Here is a 17,156-nt window from a genome sequence, read left to right as displayed (position 1 = left end):
TGGGGTTCTATGGGGTGATATGCAGTTCTATGGGGTTCTGTGGGGTGATATGGGGTTCTATGGGGTTCTATGGGTGGGATATGGGGTTCTATGGGGTTATATGGGGTTCTATGGGGTGATATGGGGTTCTATGCGGTACTATGGGGTGATATGGGGTGATATGGTGTTCTATGGTGTTCTATGGGGTTCTATGGGGTTCTATGGGGTGATAAGGGGTGCTATCGGGTTCTATGGGGTTCTATGGTGTTCTATGGGGTTCTATAGGTTTCTATGGGGTTCTATGGGGTTCTATGGGTTCTATGGGTTCTATGGGGTTCTGTTCACCTTTCTCAGCCAATGAGACGCGGTAGTTCTCGAGGAAGATCACCTTGAGTCGATCCCCCACAGCCGGGTCGTGGTTCACGACGTCCCCGATCGACGTGATCAATTTAATGATCAGCTTCGCCATGTGGTAACCGGGAGCGGCCTGTAGGGGGCGATATATCAATGGGGATCAATAGGGATCAATGGGGATCAATGGGGATCAATAGGGATCAATAGGGATCAATGGGGATCAATGGGGATCAATAGGGATCAATAGGGATCAATGGGGATCAATAGGGATCAATAGGGACATGATCAGCTTCGCCATGTAGTAACCGGGAGCGGCCTGTAGGGGGCGACATATCAATAGGGATCAATGGGGATCAATAGGGATCAATGGGGATCAATAGGGATCAATAGGGATCAATGGGGATCAATGGGGATCAATAGGGATCAATAGGGATCAATGGGGATCAATAGGGACATGATCAGCTTCGCCATGTGGTAACCGGGAGCGGCCTGTAGGGGGCGGTATATCAATAGGGATCAATAGGGATCAATGGGGATCAATAGGGATCAATAGGGATCAATAGAGATCAATAGGGATCAATAGGGATCAATAGGGATCAATAGAGATCAATAGGGATCAATAGGGATCAATAGGGACATGATCAGCTTCGCCATGTGGTAACCGGGAGCGGCCTGTAGGGGGCGATATATCAATAGGGATCAATGGGGATCAATAGGGATCAATAGGGATCAATAGGGATCAATGGGGATCAATGGGGATCAATAGGGACGTGATCAGTTTAATGATCAGCTTTGCCATGTGGTAACCGGGAGCGGCCTGTAGGGGGCGGTATATCAATAGGGATCAATGGGGATCAATGGGGATCAATAGAGATCAATAGAGATCAATGGGGATCAATGGGGATCAATAGGGATCAATAGGGATCAATGGGGATCAATGGGGATCAATAGGGACGTGATCAGTTTAATGATCAGCTTTGCCATGTGGTAACCGGGAGCGGCCTGTAGGGGGCGATATATCAATAAGGATCAATAGGGATCAATAGGGATCAATAGGGATCAATGGGGATCAATAGAGATCAATAGGGATCAATAGGGATCAATAGGGACGTGATCAGCTTCGCCATGTGGTGACCCGGAGCGGCCTGTAGGGGTCAGGGGTCATTGATCAATAGGGATCAATAGGGATCAATAGGGATCAATGGAGATCAATAGGGACCAATAGCGATCAATAGGGATCAATAGGGACATGATCAGCTTCGCCATGTAGTAACCAGGGGCGGCCTGCAGGGGGCGATACAACACATAGATATATATAGGGATCAATAGGGATCCATAGAGACCCATAGGGACACACTGAGACCCCACTGAGACCCCACAGGGACACACTGAGACCCCATAAAGACCCATAGAGACCCATAGGGACACATAGGGACCCCATAAAGACCCATAGGGACACATAGAGACCCATAGGGACCCATAGAGACCCATAGGGACACACTGAGACCCCATAAAGACCCATAGAGACCCATAGGGACACATAGGGACCCCATAGGGACACATAGAGACCCCATAGGGACCCATAAGGACACACAGGGACCCATAAGGACCCACAGCGACCCACTGAGACCCACTGAGACCCACAGGGACCCATAGGGAGACATTGAGACCCCATAGAGACCCATAGGGACACATAGAGACACATTGAGACCCCATAGAGACCCATAGGGACCCACAGTGTCCCACTGAGACCCATAGGGATACATAGGGACCCCATAGCAACCCATAGGGACACAGAGAGACCCCACAGAGACCCATAGGGACACATAGGGACCCACAGTGACCCACTGAGACCCATAGGGATACATAGGGACCCATTGGGACCCAAAGAGACCCATAAAAACCCATAAAGACCCACAGCAACCCACTGAGACCCACTGACACCCACAGGGACCCATAGGGAGACGTTGAGACCCCATAGAGACCCATAGAGACCCACAGTGTCCCATTGAGACCCATAGGGACACATAGGGACCCTCTGAGACCCATAAGGACCCATAGAGACCCATAGGGACCCACAGTGACCCACTGAGACCCATAGCAACACATAGAGACCCATAGGGACCCATAAAGACCCACAGGGACCCATAGTGACACATTGAGACCCCATAGAGACCCACAGTGTCCCACTGAGACCCATAGGGACCCATAGGGACACACTGAGACCCCATAGAGACATACAGGGACCCATAAGGACCCATAGGGACCCACAGTGACCCACTGAGACCCATAGGGACATATAGAGACCCCATAGAAACCTATAGGGACCCACAGTGTCCCATTGAGACCTATAGGGACACATAGAGACCTCATAGAGACCCCATAGAAACCCATAGGGACCCACAGCGACCCACTGACACCCACAAGGACCCATAGGGACACATTGAGACCCCATAGAGACCCATAGGGACACACTGAGACCCCATAGAGACACATAGAGACCCATAGAGACACATTGAGACCCCATAGAAATACATAGGGACACACAGGGACCCTCTGGGGCACATAGGGAACCATTGGGACCCACAGAGACCCCATAGGGATCCATAGAGACCCACTGACGCCCAATGGAGACCCACTGGGACACATAGAGACCCCATAGAGACCCATAGGGACACACAGAGGGACCCATAGGGACACACTGAGACCCCACAGAGACATATAGGGACCCATTGGGACACAGAGGGACCCATAGGGACACATAGAGACCCCATAGGGACCCATAGGGACACATAGAGACCCCATTGAGACCCATAGGGACCCATAGCGACCCATAGGGACCCACTGAGACCCACAAGAACCAATAGAGACCCATAGGGACACATAGAAACCAATAGGGACCCATAGAGACTCATAGGGACCCATAGGGACCCATAGCGACCCATAGGGACACACTGAGACCCACAAGAACCAATAGAGACCCATAGGGACACATAGAAACCAATAGGGACCCATAGTGTCCCATAGGGACCCATAGGGCCCCATAGCGACCCATAGGGACCCCCCTGCCCCATAGCACACCCCATAGCACTCACCTTGCCCCCGATCATGACGGTGCGGGGCACGAAGGCTTTATTCGGTTCCTTCTTAATCCCTGCAGAGCACAGAGGGGTTGAGGGTGACCCACAGCAATGGGGGGCTATGGGGTCTGTGGGGTCTGTGGGGCAGGATCTATGGGGCAGGCAAGATCTATAGGGCAGTATCTATGGGGCAGATATGGAGCAGGATCTATGGGGCAGCTAAGGGGCGGGGAGGATCTATGGGGCAGGCTATGGGGCAGGCAGTATCTATAGGGCAGCTAAGGGGCAGGCAGTATCTATGGGGCAGGCTATAGGGCAGCTAAGGGGCAGGCAGGATCTATGGGGCAGGCAGGATCTATGGGGCAGCTATAGGACAGCTATGGGGCAGGCAGGATCTATGGGGCAGGCTATAGGGCAGCTATGGGGCAGGCAGGATCTATGAGGCAGGCAGGATCTATGGGGCAGGCAGGATCTATGGGGCAGCTATAGGTCCCATACTGTTATATAGGGTGATGATGTGCAGGCAGTTGAGCAGCTGCTGTTAGGGGCAGGGCTCTATAGGGCAGGGCTCTATAGGGCAGGCAATATCTATCTATGGGGCAGGCAGGATCTATGGGGCAGGCAGTATCTATGGGTCCCATACTGTTCTATAGGGTGATGACGTACAGGCAGTTGAGCAGCTGCTGTTAGGGGCAGGGCTCTATAGGGCAGGGCTCTATAGGGCAGGCAGTATCTATCTATGGGGCAGCTATAGGGCAGCTATAGGGCAGTTATGGGGCAAGCAGTATCTATGGGTCCCATACTGTTCTATAGGGTGATGACATGCAGGCAGTTGAGCAGCTGCTGTTAGGGGCAGGGCTCTATAGGGCAGGCAGTATCTATCTATAGGGCAGCTATGGGGCAGCTATGGGGCAGCTATGGGTCCCATACTGTTGTATAGGGTGATGACGTGCAGGCAGTTGAGCAGCTGCCTCTTGTACTCATAGATCCTTATCTATGGGGCAGGCACTATCTATATATGGGGCAGGCAGGATCTATAGGGCAGCTATAGGGCAGGCAGTATCTATGGGTCCCATACTGTTATACAGGGTGATGACGTGCAGGCAGTTGAGCAGCTGCCTCTTGTACTCGTGGATCCTTATCTATGGGGCAGGCACTATCTATGGGGCAGTATCTATGGGGCAGGCAGGATCTATAGGGCAGTATCTATGGGTCCCATACTGTTGTATAGGGTGATGACGTGCAGGCAGTTGAGCAGCTGCCTCTTGTACTCGTGGATCCTTATCTATGGGGCAGGCTATAGGGCAGCTATAGGGCAGTATCTATGGGGCAGGCAGTATCTATGGGGCAGTATCTATGGGGCAGCTATGGGTCCCATACTGTTGTACAGGGTGATGACGTGCAGGCAGTTGAGCAGCTGCCTCTTGTACTCGTGGATCCTTATCTATGGGGCAGGAAGGATCTATGGGGCAGTATCTATGGGGCAGGCAGGATCTATGGGGCAGGATCTATGGGGCAGGCAGTATCTATGGGGCAGGCAGTATCTATGGGGCAGGCAGTATCTATGGGGCAGCTATGGGGCAGGCAGTATCTATGTGTCCCATACTGTTGTACAGGGTGATGACGTGCAGGCAGTTGAGCAGCTGCTGTTAGGGGCAGGGCTCTATAGGGCAGGGCTCTATAGGGCAGGCAGGATCTATAGGGCAGCTATAGCACAGCTATGGGGCAGCTATGGGGCAGTATCTATGGGTCCCATACTGTTGTACAGGGTGATGACGTGCAGGCAGTTGAGCAGCTGCCTCTTGTACTCGTGGATCCGTTTCACCTGCACGTCGAACAGCCCGGCCGGGTTCACTCTCACCCCGTAGTCGCGCTCCAGCTGAGCCGCAAACTTCACCTTGTTCTCCTATGGGGGGATGTGGGGCGGGGTCAGACCCATAGGGACACATAGGGACACATAGGGACATATAGAGAGCCATACAGACACATAGGGACACATAGAGACCCATAGCAGTGCCGCAAACTTCACCTTGTTCTCCTATGGGGGGATGTGGGGTGGGGGTCAGACCCTTAGAGTCATATAGAGACACATAGGGACCTATAGGGACACATAGAGACCCATAGCAGCACATAGGGACATATAGGGACCTATAGGGACCCATAGGGACACATAGAGACCCATAGAGAACTATAGGGACCCATAGCAACACATTGAGACCCACAGAGACCCATAGGAACCTATAGGGACATATTCAGACACATAGGGACACATAGGGACCTATAGGGACAATAGAGACCCATAGCAGTGCTGCAAACTTCACCTTGTTCTCCTATGGGGGGATGTGGGGCTGGGTCAGACCCATAGGGACATATAGGGGCACATAGGGACATATAGGGACACATAGGGACACATAGGGACACATAGGGACATATAGGGACACATAGAGACCCATAGGGATCTATAGGGACACATAGGGACACATAGGGACATATAGGGACCTATAGGGACACATAGAGTGCCATAGAGAGCCATAGGGGCACATAGAGACCCATAGGGACCCATAAGGACACATAGAGACCCATAGGGATCTATAGGGACACATAGGGACCCATAGAGACCCATAGAGACACATGGAGACATATAGGGATCTATAGGGACACATAGGGACCCATAGAGACCCATAGAGACACATGGAGACATATAGGGATCTATAGGGACACATAGGGACCCATAGAGACCCATAGAGACACATGGAGACCCATAGGGATCTATAGGGACACATAGAGAGCCATAGAGAGCCATAGGGACGGATAGAGACCCATAGGGATACATAGAGAGCCATAGGGATCTATAGGAACCCATAGAGACCCGTAGGGACACATAGAGACCCATAGGGATCTATAGGGACACATAGGGACCCATAGAGACCCATAGAGACACATGGAGACCTATAGGGATCTATAGGGACACATAGGGACCCATAGAGACCCATAGAGACACATGGAGACATATAGGGATCTATAGGGACACATAGGGACTTATAGGGACCCATAGGGACACATAGAGACCCATAGCAGTGCTGCAAACTTCACCTTGTTCTTCTATGGGGGGATATGGGGCGGGGGTCAGACCCTTAGAGTCATATAGAGACACATAGGGACCTATAGGGACACATAGAGACCCATAGCGGCACATAGACGGACACATAGGGTCCCATAGAGACCCATAGAGACCCATAGCAACATATATGGACCCAAAGGGACCCATAGAGAGCCATAAGGACACATAGGGACCTATAGGGACCCATAGCAACACATGGAGACCTATAGAGACCCATAGGGACACATAGGGACCTATAGGGACACATTGAGACCCATAGCAACCCATAGGGACACATAGGGACCTATAGGGACACATAAGAACACATAGGGACACATAGAGACCCATAGGGACACATAGAATCCCATAGAGAACTATAGGGACCCATAGCGACACATTGAGACCCACAGAGACCCATAGGAACCTATAGGGACATATTCAGACCCATAGGGACACATAGGGACCTATAGGGACATATAGAGACCCATAGCAGTGCTGCAAACTTCACCTTGTTCTCCTATGGGGCGATATAGGGCGGGGTTCAGACCCATAGCGACACATAGGGACCCATAGGGACACATAAGGACACATAGAGACCCATAGGGACCCATAGCAACACATAGGGACCCATAGCGACCCATAGGGACACATAGAGACCCATAGGGACCCATAGGGATCTATAGGGACCCATAGGGATCTATAGGGACACATAGGGACACATAGGGAGACACTGAGACCCATAGGGACACATAGAGAGCCATAGAGAGTCATAGGGACACACAGAGACCCATAGGGACCTATAGCAACACATAGGGACCCATAGCGACCCATGGAGAGCCATAGGGACACACTGAGACCCATAGAGAGCCATAGGGGCACATTGAGACCCATAGCAACACATAGGGAGCCATAGGGACCTATAGAGACATATTGAGATCCATAGTGACCCATAGAGACCCATAGGGACACACAGAGACCCATAGGGACCTATAGGGACACATAGCAACCCACAGTGACTCAGAGGGACACATAGAGACCCCACAAGTGCCCCCCCACCCCATAACTGCCCCCCTGCCCCATATCTGCCCCACAAGTGCCCCCTGCTGCCCCCCTACTGCCTCATAACCGCCCCCCATCCCCCCACAAACGCCCCCCACCAGCCCCATAACTGCCCCCCCCCCGCCCCATAACTCCCCCCCCCCCCCCGCCCCACAAGTGCCCCCCCCCCGCCCCACAAGTGCCCCCCATTCACCTGTTTGACTTTGGCCACGTCCCGTATGAAGGCGTCATCATCCACCAGCGCCTTCAGCCGCTGCAGCTGGTCCAGGTCGGCCACAAACTCGTCCCCGATGCGCTATGGGGCCAGAGGGGGATGGTCAGACCCATAGAGACACATAGGGACCCATAGGGACCCATAGGAAACCATAGGGACCCATAGGGACACATAGGGACACATTGAGACCCATAGGGAAACATAGGGACACATAGAGACCCATAGGGACCCCTAGGGACACACTGAGACCCATAGGGACATATAGGGACCCATAGCAACCCATAGGGAACCATACTGACCCATAGGGAACAGATAGGGACACTCTGGGACCCATAACCACCCACAGGGACCCATAGAGACACATAGGGACCCATAGTGACCCACAGAGACCCACAGTGACCCATAGGGACCCATAACAACTGATAGGGATCCATAGAGACACAGAGGGACCCATAGCAACCCATAGGGACCCATAGAGACCCACAGCGACCCATAACAACTGATAGGAACCCATAGAGACACATAGGGACCCATAGGGAACCATAGCGACCCATAGAGACCCATAGAGACCCATAGAGACCCATAGGGACCCATAGGGACCCACAGCGACCCATAGAGACCCATAGAGACCCATAGGGACCCATAGGGACCCACAGTGACCCATAGCGACCCATAGCGACCCATAGTGACCCATAGAGACTCATAGTGACCCATAGGGAACCATAGAGACCCATAGCGACCCATAGGGCTCCATAGCGACCCATAGGGCTCCATAGGGACCCATAGCGACCCATAGTGACCCATAGGGATCCATAGGGACCCATAGCGACCCATAGAGACCCATAGAGACCCATAGTGATCCATAGGGAACCATAGGGACCCATAGCAACCCATAGAGACCCATAGTGGCCCATAGGGAACCATAGGGACCCATAGGGAACCATAGGGACCCATAGCGACCCATAGTGCCCCATAGCGACCCACAACTGCGCCATAGTGCCCCATAGCACCCCATAGCAACCCATAGCTGCCCCATAGCTGCCCCATAGCTCACCAGGTGATGACCTCGGCCAGCCCAGGTTGCAGAGCAGCCACAGTGACCCATAGTGACCCATAGAGACCCATAGCGACCCATAGTGACCCATAGGGACCCATAAAGACCCATAGGGAACCATAGAGACCCATAGCGACCCATAGAGACCCATAGCCGCTCCATAGCTCACCTCAGAGATGACCTTGGCCAGCCCCGGGTTGCAGAGCAGCAATTGGGACCCATAGCAATCCATAGAGACCCATAGCTGCCCCATAGCTGCCCTACAGGGACCCATAGAGACCCATAGCCACACCATAGCGCCCCATAGCTCACCTTGGCACTGACCTCGGCCAGCCCCGGGTTGCAGAGCAGCCATTGGGACCCATGGCGCCCCATAGAGACCCATAGCTGCCCCATAGCGCCCCATAGCACCCCATAGCTCACCTCGGCGCTGACCTCGGCCAGCCCCGGGTTGCAGAGCAGCCATAGGGACCCATGGCGCCCCATAGAGACCCATAGCTGCCCCATAGCGCCCCATAGCCGCCCCATAGCACCCCATAGCCGCCCCATAGCACCCCATAGCTCACCTCGGCGATGACCTCGGCCAGCCCCGGGTTGCAGAGCAGCAATTGGGACCCATAGCAATCCATAGAGACCCATAGCTGCCCTACAGGGATCCATAGAGACCCATAGCCACCCCATAGCGCCCCATAGCTCACCTCGGCGATGACCTCGGCCAGCCCCGGGTTGCAGAGCAGCCATAGGGACCCATGGCGCCCCATAGAGACCCATAGCTGCCCCATAGCGCCCCATAGCGACCCATAGCACCCCATAGCTCACCTCGGCGATGACCTCGGCCAGCCCCGGGTTACAGAGCAGCCATAGGGACCCATAGCTGCCCCATAGAGACCCATAGCGACCCATAGAGACCCATAGTGACCCATAGCGACCCATAGGGATCCATAGTGACCCATAGCGGCCCACAGTGACCCATAGAGACCCATAGCGACCCATAGAGACCCATAGTGACCTACAGCAACCCATAGCGCCCCATTGAGACCCATAGCCGCTCCATAGCTCACCTCAGCGATGACCTCGGCCAGCCCCGGGTTGCAGAGCAGCCATAGGGACCCATAGCTGCCCCATAGAGACCCATAGCGACCCATAGAGACCCATAGTGACCCATAGCGACCCATAGGGATCCATAGTGACCCATAATGGCCCACAGTGACCCATAGAGACCCATAGGGAAGCATAGAGACCCATAGTGACCCATAGAGACCCATAGTGACCTACAGCAACCCATAGCGCCCCATTGAGACCCATAGCCGCCCCATAGCTCACCTCAGCGATGACCTCGGCCAGCCCCGGGTTGCAGAGCAGCCATAGGGACCCATAGCGCCCCATAGAGACCCATAGCGACCCATAGGGACCCATAGCTGCCCCATAGCGCCCCATAGCACCCCATAGCCGCCCCATAGCACCCCATAGCTCACCTCGGCGATGACCTCGGCCAGCCCCGGGTTGCAGAGCAGCCATAGGGACCCATAGAGCCCCATAGAGCTCCATAGCTGCCCCATAGCTGCCCCATAGCGCCCCATAGCTCACCTCAGCGATGACCTCGGCCAGCCCCAGGTTGCAGAGCAGCCATAGGGACCCATAGCTGCCCCATAGAGACCCACAGCTGCCCCATAGCGCCCCATAGCCGCCCCATAGCTGCCCATAGCTCACCTCAGCGATGACCTCGGCCAGCCCCGGGTTGCAGAGCAGCAGCCAGCGTCGCGGGGTGATTCCATTGGTTTTGTTCTGGAACTTGTGGGGGTCCAGCTCATAGAAATCCTTAAAGCTGGAGGGGAAAGGGAACACGGATGGAACACGGATGGAACATGGATGGAACACGGATGAGACATGGATGGAACACGGATAGAACATGTGTGGAACACAGATGGAACATGGATGGAACACGGATGGAACACGGATGGAACATGGATGGAACACGGCGGGAACATGGATGGAACACAGATGGAACACAGTTTGAACATGGATGGAACATGGATGTAACACGGATGGAACACGGACGGAACATGGATGGAGCATGGATGGAACATGGATGGAACATGTGTGGAACATGGCTGGAACACGGCTGGAGCATGGATGGAACATGGATGGAGCATGGATGGAACACGGATGGAACACGGATGGAATACGGATGGAACAGAGATGGAACACGGATGGAACATGTGTGGAACACGGATGGAACACGGCTGGAACATGGGTGCAACACAGATGGAGAAGGATGGAACACGGATGGAACATGGATGGAACATGGATGGAACATGGATGGAACACAGATGGAACACGGATGGAACATGGATGGAACATGGATGGAACACGGATGGAACACTGATAGAACATGTGTGGAACACGGATGGAACATGGATGGAGCATGGATGGAACATGGATGGAACATGGATGGAACACAGATGGAACACGGATGGAACATGGATGGAACATGGATGGAACACGGATGGAACACTGATAGAACATGTGTGGAACACGGATGGAACATGGATGGAGCATGGATGGAACATGTGTGGAACATGGATGGAACATGTGTGGAACACGGATGGAATACGGATGGAACAGAGATGGAACACGGATGGAACATGTGTGGAACATGGATGGAACATGTGTGGAACACGGATGGAATACGGATGGAACAGAGATGGAACACGGATGGAACATGTGTGGAACACGGATGGAACACGGCTGGAACATGGGTGCAACACAGATGGAGAAGGATGGAACACGGATGGAACATGGATGGAACACGGATGGAACATGGATGGAACACAGATGGAACACGGATGGAACATGGATGGAACATGGATGGAACATGGATGGAACACATATGCCCCCCACATGACACGTATGACCCACATATGACCCACATACTACCCATATATGCCCCACACATGACACGTATGACCCACATATGCCCCCCACATGACACGTATGACCCACGTATGACGCACACGCTCTGTTTGAGGATGTCGGAGTGGACCTGTGCAACACCGTTGACAGCGTGTGACCCCATTATGACCCATGTATGACCCACACATAACACATATGACCCACATAACCCACATATGACACGTATGACCCACGTATGACCCACACATGCCCCACACGTGACATGTATGACCCACAAATGACACATATGACCCACATGTGACCCATGTATGACATGTATGATCCATGTATGATCCACATATGACACATATGACCCACATATGCCCCCGTTATGACCCACATATGACACGTATGACCCACACATGCCCTACATATGACATGTATGACCCACGTATGACATGTATGATCCACATATGACCCACGTATGACACATATGACCCACACATGACATGTATGACCCAAACATATCACGTATGACCCAAACATGTCACATATGCCCCACACATGACACATATGACCCACACATGACATGTATGACCCACATATGACCCACACATGACACGTATGACCCACATATGCCCCCGTTATGACCCACATATTACACGTATTACTCACACATGACATGTATGCCCCACATATGACCCCCACATGACACATATGACCCACATATGACACGTATGACCCACACATTACACGTATGACCCACACATGACACATATGACCCACTTATGACATACACATGACACATAAGACCCACACACGACCCACATATGCCCCACACATGACACGTATGACACGTATGACACGTATGACGCACACGCTCTGTTTGAGGATGTCGGAGTGTATCTGTGCGACGCCGTTGACAGTGTGTGACCCACGTATGACCCACACATGACCCACATATGACACGTATGACCCACACATGACACGTATGACCAATGTATGACACATATGCCCCCCATATGATGCACACATGACACATATGACCCACATACAACCCATATATGCCCCCTCATGACACGTATGACCCACATATGACCCACACATGACACGTATGACCCCCCACACATGACACATGTATGCCCCCCACATGACACACATGACACGTATGACACGTATGACACGTATGACACATGACCCGTATGACGCACACGCTCTGTTTGAGGATGTCGGAGTGGATCTGTGCGATGCCGTTAACGGTGTGTGACCCACATATGACCCACATATGCCCCACACATGACACATATGACCCACACGTGACACATATGACCCACACATGACACATATGCCCCACACATGACACATATGACCCACACATGACACGTATGACCCACGTATGACACACACGACCCACATACGACCCACATATGCCCCACACATGACAAATATGACACGTATGACACGTATGACGCACACGCTCTGTTTGAGGATGTCGGAGTGGATCTGTGCAACGCCGTTGACAGTGTGCGACCCACGTATGACCCACATATGCCCCCCACATGAAACGTATGACCCACATATGACATGTATGACCCACATATGCCCCACACATGACACGTATGACCCACACGTGACACGTATGACCCACACGTGACACGTATGACCCACACATGACACGTATGACCCACACTTGACACGTAAGACCCACACATGACACGTATGACCCACACATGACACGTATGACCCACACATGACACACACATGACACATAAGACCCACATACGACCCACATATGCCCCACACATGACACATATGACCCACACATGACACGTATGACCCCCCACACATGACACGTGTATGCCCCCCACATGACACATATGACACATGACACATATGACCCGTATGACGCACACGCTCTGTTTGAGGATGTCGGAGTGGATCTGTGCGACGCCGTTGACGGCGTGTGAGCCCGCGATGCAGAGATGCGCCATGTTGATGCGTTTCACGGCTCCCTCCTCCACCAGCGACATGCGCCGCAGCCGGTCGTGGTCACCAGGGAACGACGCGTACACACGCTATGGGGCACAACAGGGGGGTCAACACACAGCCTGCCCCATAGATCTGACCCATAGAGCCCCCCCACCCCATAGATCTGACCCATAGAGCCCCCCCACCCCATAGATCTGACCCATAGAGGCCCAACACCCCATAGAGGCCCCCCATAGAGGCCCAATACCCCATAGAGCCCCACATTCCACATGGGGGGGGGGTCAGTGGGGCACAGCGGGGGGTCAACACACAGCCTGCCCCATAGATCTGACCCATAGAGGCCCATCACCCCATAGATCTGCCCCATAGGGGCCCAACACCCCATACAGACCCCCATCCTATAGAGCCCCCCTACCCCATAGAGCCCCCCAACCCCATAGAGCCCCCCTACTCCCCACCCCATAGAGCCCTTCATCCCATAGTTCCGCCCCATAGAGCCCCCCACCCCATAGAGACCCCTTGCCCCATAGATCTGACCCATAGAGCCCCCCAACCCCATAGAGCCCCCCCTACTCCCCACCCCATAGAGCCCTTCATCCCATAGTTCCGCCCCATAGAGCCCCCCACCCCATAGAGACCCCTTGCCCCATAGATCTGACCCATAGAGCCCCCCAGCCCCATAGAGCCCCACATCCCACACAGGGGGGGGTCAGTGGGGCACACAGTCACCCTACAGCCTGCCCCATAGATCTGCCCCATAGGGGCCCATCACCCCATAGATCTGCCCCATAGAGGCCCAACACCCCATAGAGCCCCACATCCCACATGGGGGGGGTCAGTGGGGCACAGTCACCCTACAGCCTGCCCCATAGATCTGCCCCATAGAGGCCCAACACACCATAGAGGCCCCCCATAGAAGCCCAATACCCCATAGAGCCCCACATCCCACATGGAGGGGGGGTCAGTGGGGCACAACGGGGGGTCAACACACAGCCTGCCCCATAGATCTGCCCCATAGAGGCCCAACACACCATAGATCTGCCCCATAGAGGCCCAACACCCCATAGAGCCCCACATCGCACACGGGGGGGGTCAGTGGGGCACAACGAGGGGTCAACACACAGCCTGCCCCATAGATCTGCCCCATAGATCTGCCCCATAGAGCCCCCCCACCCCATAGATCTGCCCCATAGAGGCCCAACACCCCATAGAGCCCCACATCCCACATGGGGGGGGTCAGTGGGGCACAGTCACCCTACAGCCTGCCCCATAGATCTGACCCATAGAGGCCCAATACCCCATAGAGCCCCACATTCCACATGGGGGGGGGTGTCAGTGGGGCACAACGGGGGGTCACTACACAGCCTGCCCCATAGATCTGACCCATAGAGGCCCAACACACCATAGATCTGCCCCATAGAAGCCCAATACCCCATAGAGCCCCACATCCCACACGGGGGGGGGGTCAGTGGGGCACAACGGGGGGTCAACACACAGCCTGCCCCATAGATCTGCCCCATAGAGGCCCAACACACCATAGATCTGCCCCATAGAGGCCCAACACCCCATAGAGCCCCCTCATTCCCCACCCCATAGAGCCCCCCTGACCCCCGCCCCATAGATATGCCCCATAGAGCCCCCCACCCAATAGATATGCCCCACAGAGCTCCCCATCCCATAGAGCCCCACTACCCCCCACCTCATAGAGCCCCTGCAGCCCCATAGAGACCCCCTGCCCCATAACTCCGCCCCATAGATCCCCTCCACCTTCTGCCCCATAGAACCCCCTGCCCCATAGATCCGCCCCACAGATCCGCCCCATAGCTCCGCCCCATAGAGCCCACCATCCCATAGCACCTCCCACCCCATAGAGCCCCACATCCCACACGGGGGGGGGGGTCAGTGGGGCACACAGAGAGTCACCCTACAGCCTGCCCCATAGACCTGCCCCATAGAGTTGCACTATAGATCCGACCCACCCCCCGCCCCACATCTCCACCCCATAGAGCCCCATGTCTGCCCCCCCATGTCCACCCCCATAGAGCCCCCCAGCCCCATAGAGCCCCCCAGCCCCATAGAGCAACCAACACCCCCCAGCCCCATAGAGCCTCCCACCCCATAGAAGCCCCAGCCCCATAGAGCACCATGTCTGCCCCCCATGTCCACCCCATAGAGCCCCATGTCCGCCCCCATAGCGTACACGAGCTATGGGGCACAAGGGGGGGGTCAGTGGGGCACACTGAGAGTCACCCTACAGCCTGCCCCATAGCTCCACCCCATAGAGCCACCCCACCCCACACCCCATAGCTCCACCCCATAGAGCTCCACTACTCTCCACCCCATAAAGCCCCACTGCCGCCCACCCCATAGATCTGCCCCATAGAGCCCCCCCACTCCCCCCCATAGAGCCCTTCACCCCATAGCTCCGCCCCATAGAGCCCCCTCACTGCCCACTCCATAGATCTGCCCCAAAGAGGCCCATCACCCCATAGAGCCTCACCACTCCCCACCCCATAGAGCCCTTCACCCCATAGAGACCCCTTGCCCCATAGAGTCTCCCCATCCCATAGAGCCCCCCAGCCCCATAGAGCCCCCAACACTCCCCAGTCCCATAGAGCCCCATGTCCACCCCATAGAGCCCCATATCTGCCCCATAGACCCCATTGAGACCCATAGGGCCCCACAGAGCCCCATGTCCACCCCATAGAGCCCCACAGAGCCCCATAGAGCCCCATATCCACCCCATAGAGCCCCATGTCCGTCCCATAGAGCCCCATGTCCATCCCATAGAGCCTCATGTCCACCCCATAGATCTCCATAGAGCCCCATAGAGCCCCATGTCCGCCCATAGAGCCCCACAGAGCCCCATACAGCCCCCATAGAGCCCCATAGAGCCTCATGTCCACCCCATAGAGCTCCATAGAGCCCCATAGAGCCCCATAGATCCCCATAGAGCCCCATGTCCGCCCCATGTCCGCCTCATAGAGCCCCATAGAGCCCTATAGATCCCCATGTCCACCCCATAGATCCCCATATCTTTGCCGTACATCGAGGAACCTCCTGTTGATCTCGTAGATGATCTCGAGGTGCCGGGGCAGCAGCGCCTCCAGGAGCCCGACCGGCCACCGCCCCATAGAGCCCCATAGAGCCCCATATCTGCCCCATAGAGCCCCATAGATCCCCATAGAACCCCATAGAGCCCCATATCTGCCCCATAGAGCCCTATAGATCCCCATAGAACCCCATAGAGCCCCATATCCACCCCATAGAGCCCCATGTCTGCCCCATAGAGCCCCATATCTGCCCCATAGAGCCCTATAGATCCCCATAGAGCCCCATAGAGCCCCATATCCACCCCATAGAGCCCCATAGATCCCCATAGAACCCCATAGAGCCCCATATCTGCCCCATAGAGCCCTATAGATCCCCATAGAA

General features: G+C 54.8%; 1 protein-coding gene across 10 annotated transcripts in view; it reads right to left on the bottom strand.

Annotated features, from left to right (window-relative positions):
- The window catches only part of PYGM (glycogen phosphorylase, muscle associated), a 75,255-nt gene that overhangs the window by 19,440 nt on the left and 38,659 nt on the right, over positions 1–17,156 (bottom strand). For 8 of the 10 annotated variants that reach the window (XM_085534687.1, XM_085534689.1, XM_085534688.1 and 5 more), the window contains 6 exons: positions 13,644–13,807; positions 10,551–10,665; positions 7,766–7,867; positions 5,172–5,319; positions 3,429–3,487; positions 325–466 (listed from right to left, as the gene is read on the bottom strand). In XM_085534687.1, coding sequence (XP_085390813.1) covers positions 325–466; positions 3,429–3,487; positions 5,172–5,319; positions 7,766–7,867; positions 10,551–10,665; positions 13,644–13,807 — 730 coding nt within the window. Of the gene's footprint in view, positions 1–324; positions 467–1,477; positions 1,618–3,428; positions 3,488–5,171; positions 5,320–6,902; positions 7,031–7,765; positions 7,868–10,550; positions 10,666–13,643; positions 13,808–17,156 lie in introns of those variants that run through there. The other 2 variants (XM_085534691.1, XM_085534692.1) reach the window with 2 other exon arrangements.

Source organism: Coturnix japonica, unplaced genomic scaffold, assembly GCF_054131305.1.
Source record: "Coturnix japonica strain WE unplaced genomic scaffold, WE-NBRP24 Scf096, whole genome shotgun sequence".
Classification (NCBI taxonomy): Eukaryota; Metazoa; Chordata; class Aves; order Galliformes; family Phasianidae; genus Coturnix; species Coturnix japonica.
Note: the sequence above shows the minus strand (reverse complement) of the source record. Positions and strands in the feature narration are given on the sequence as shown.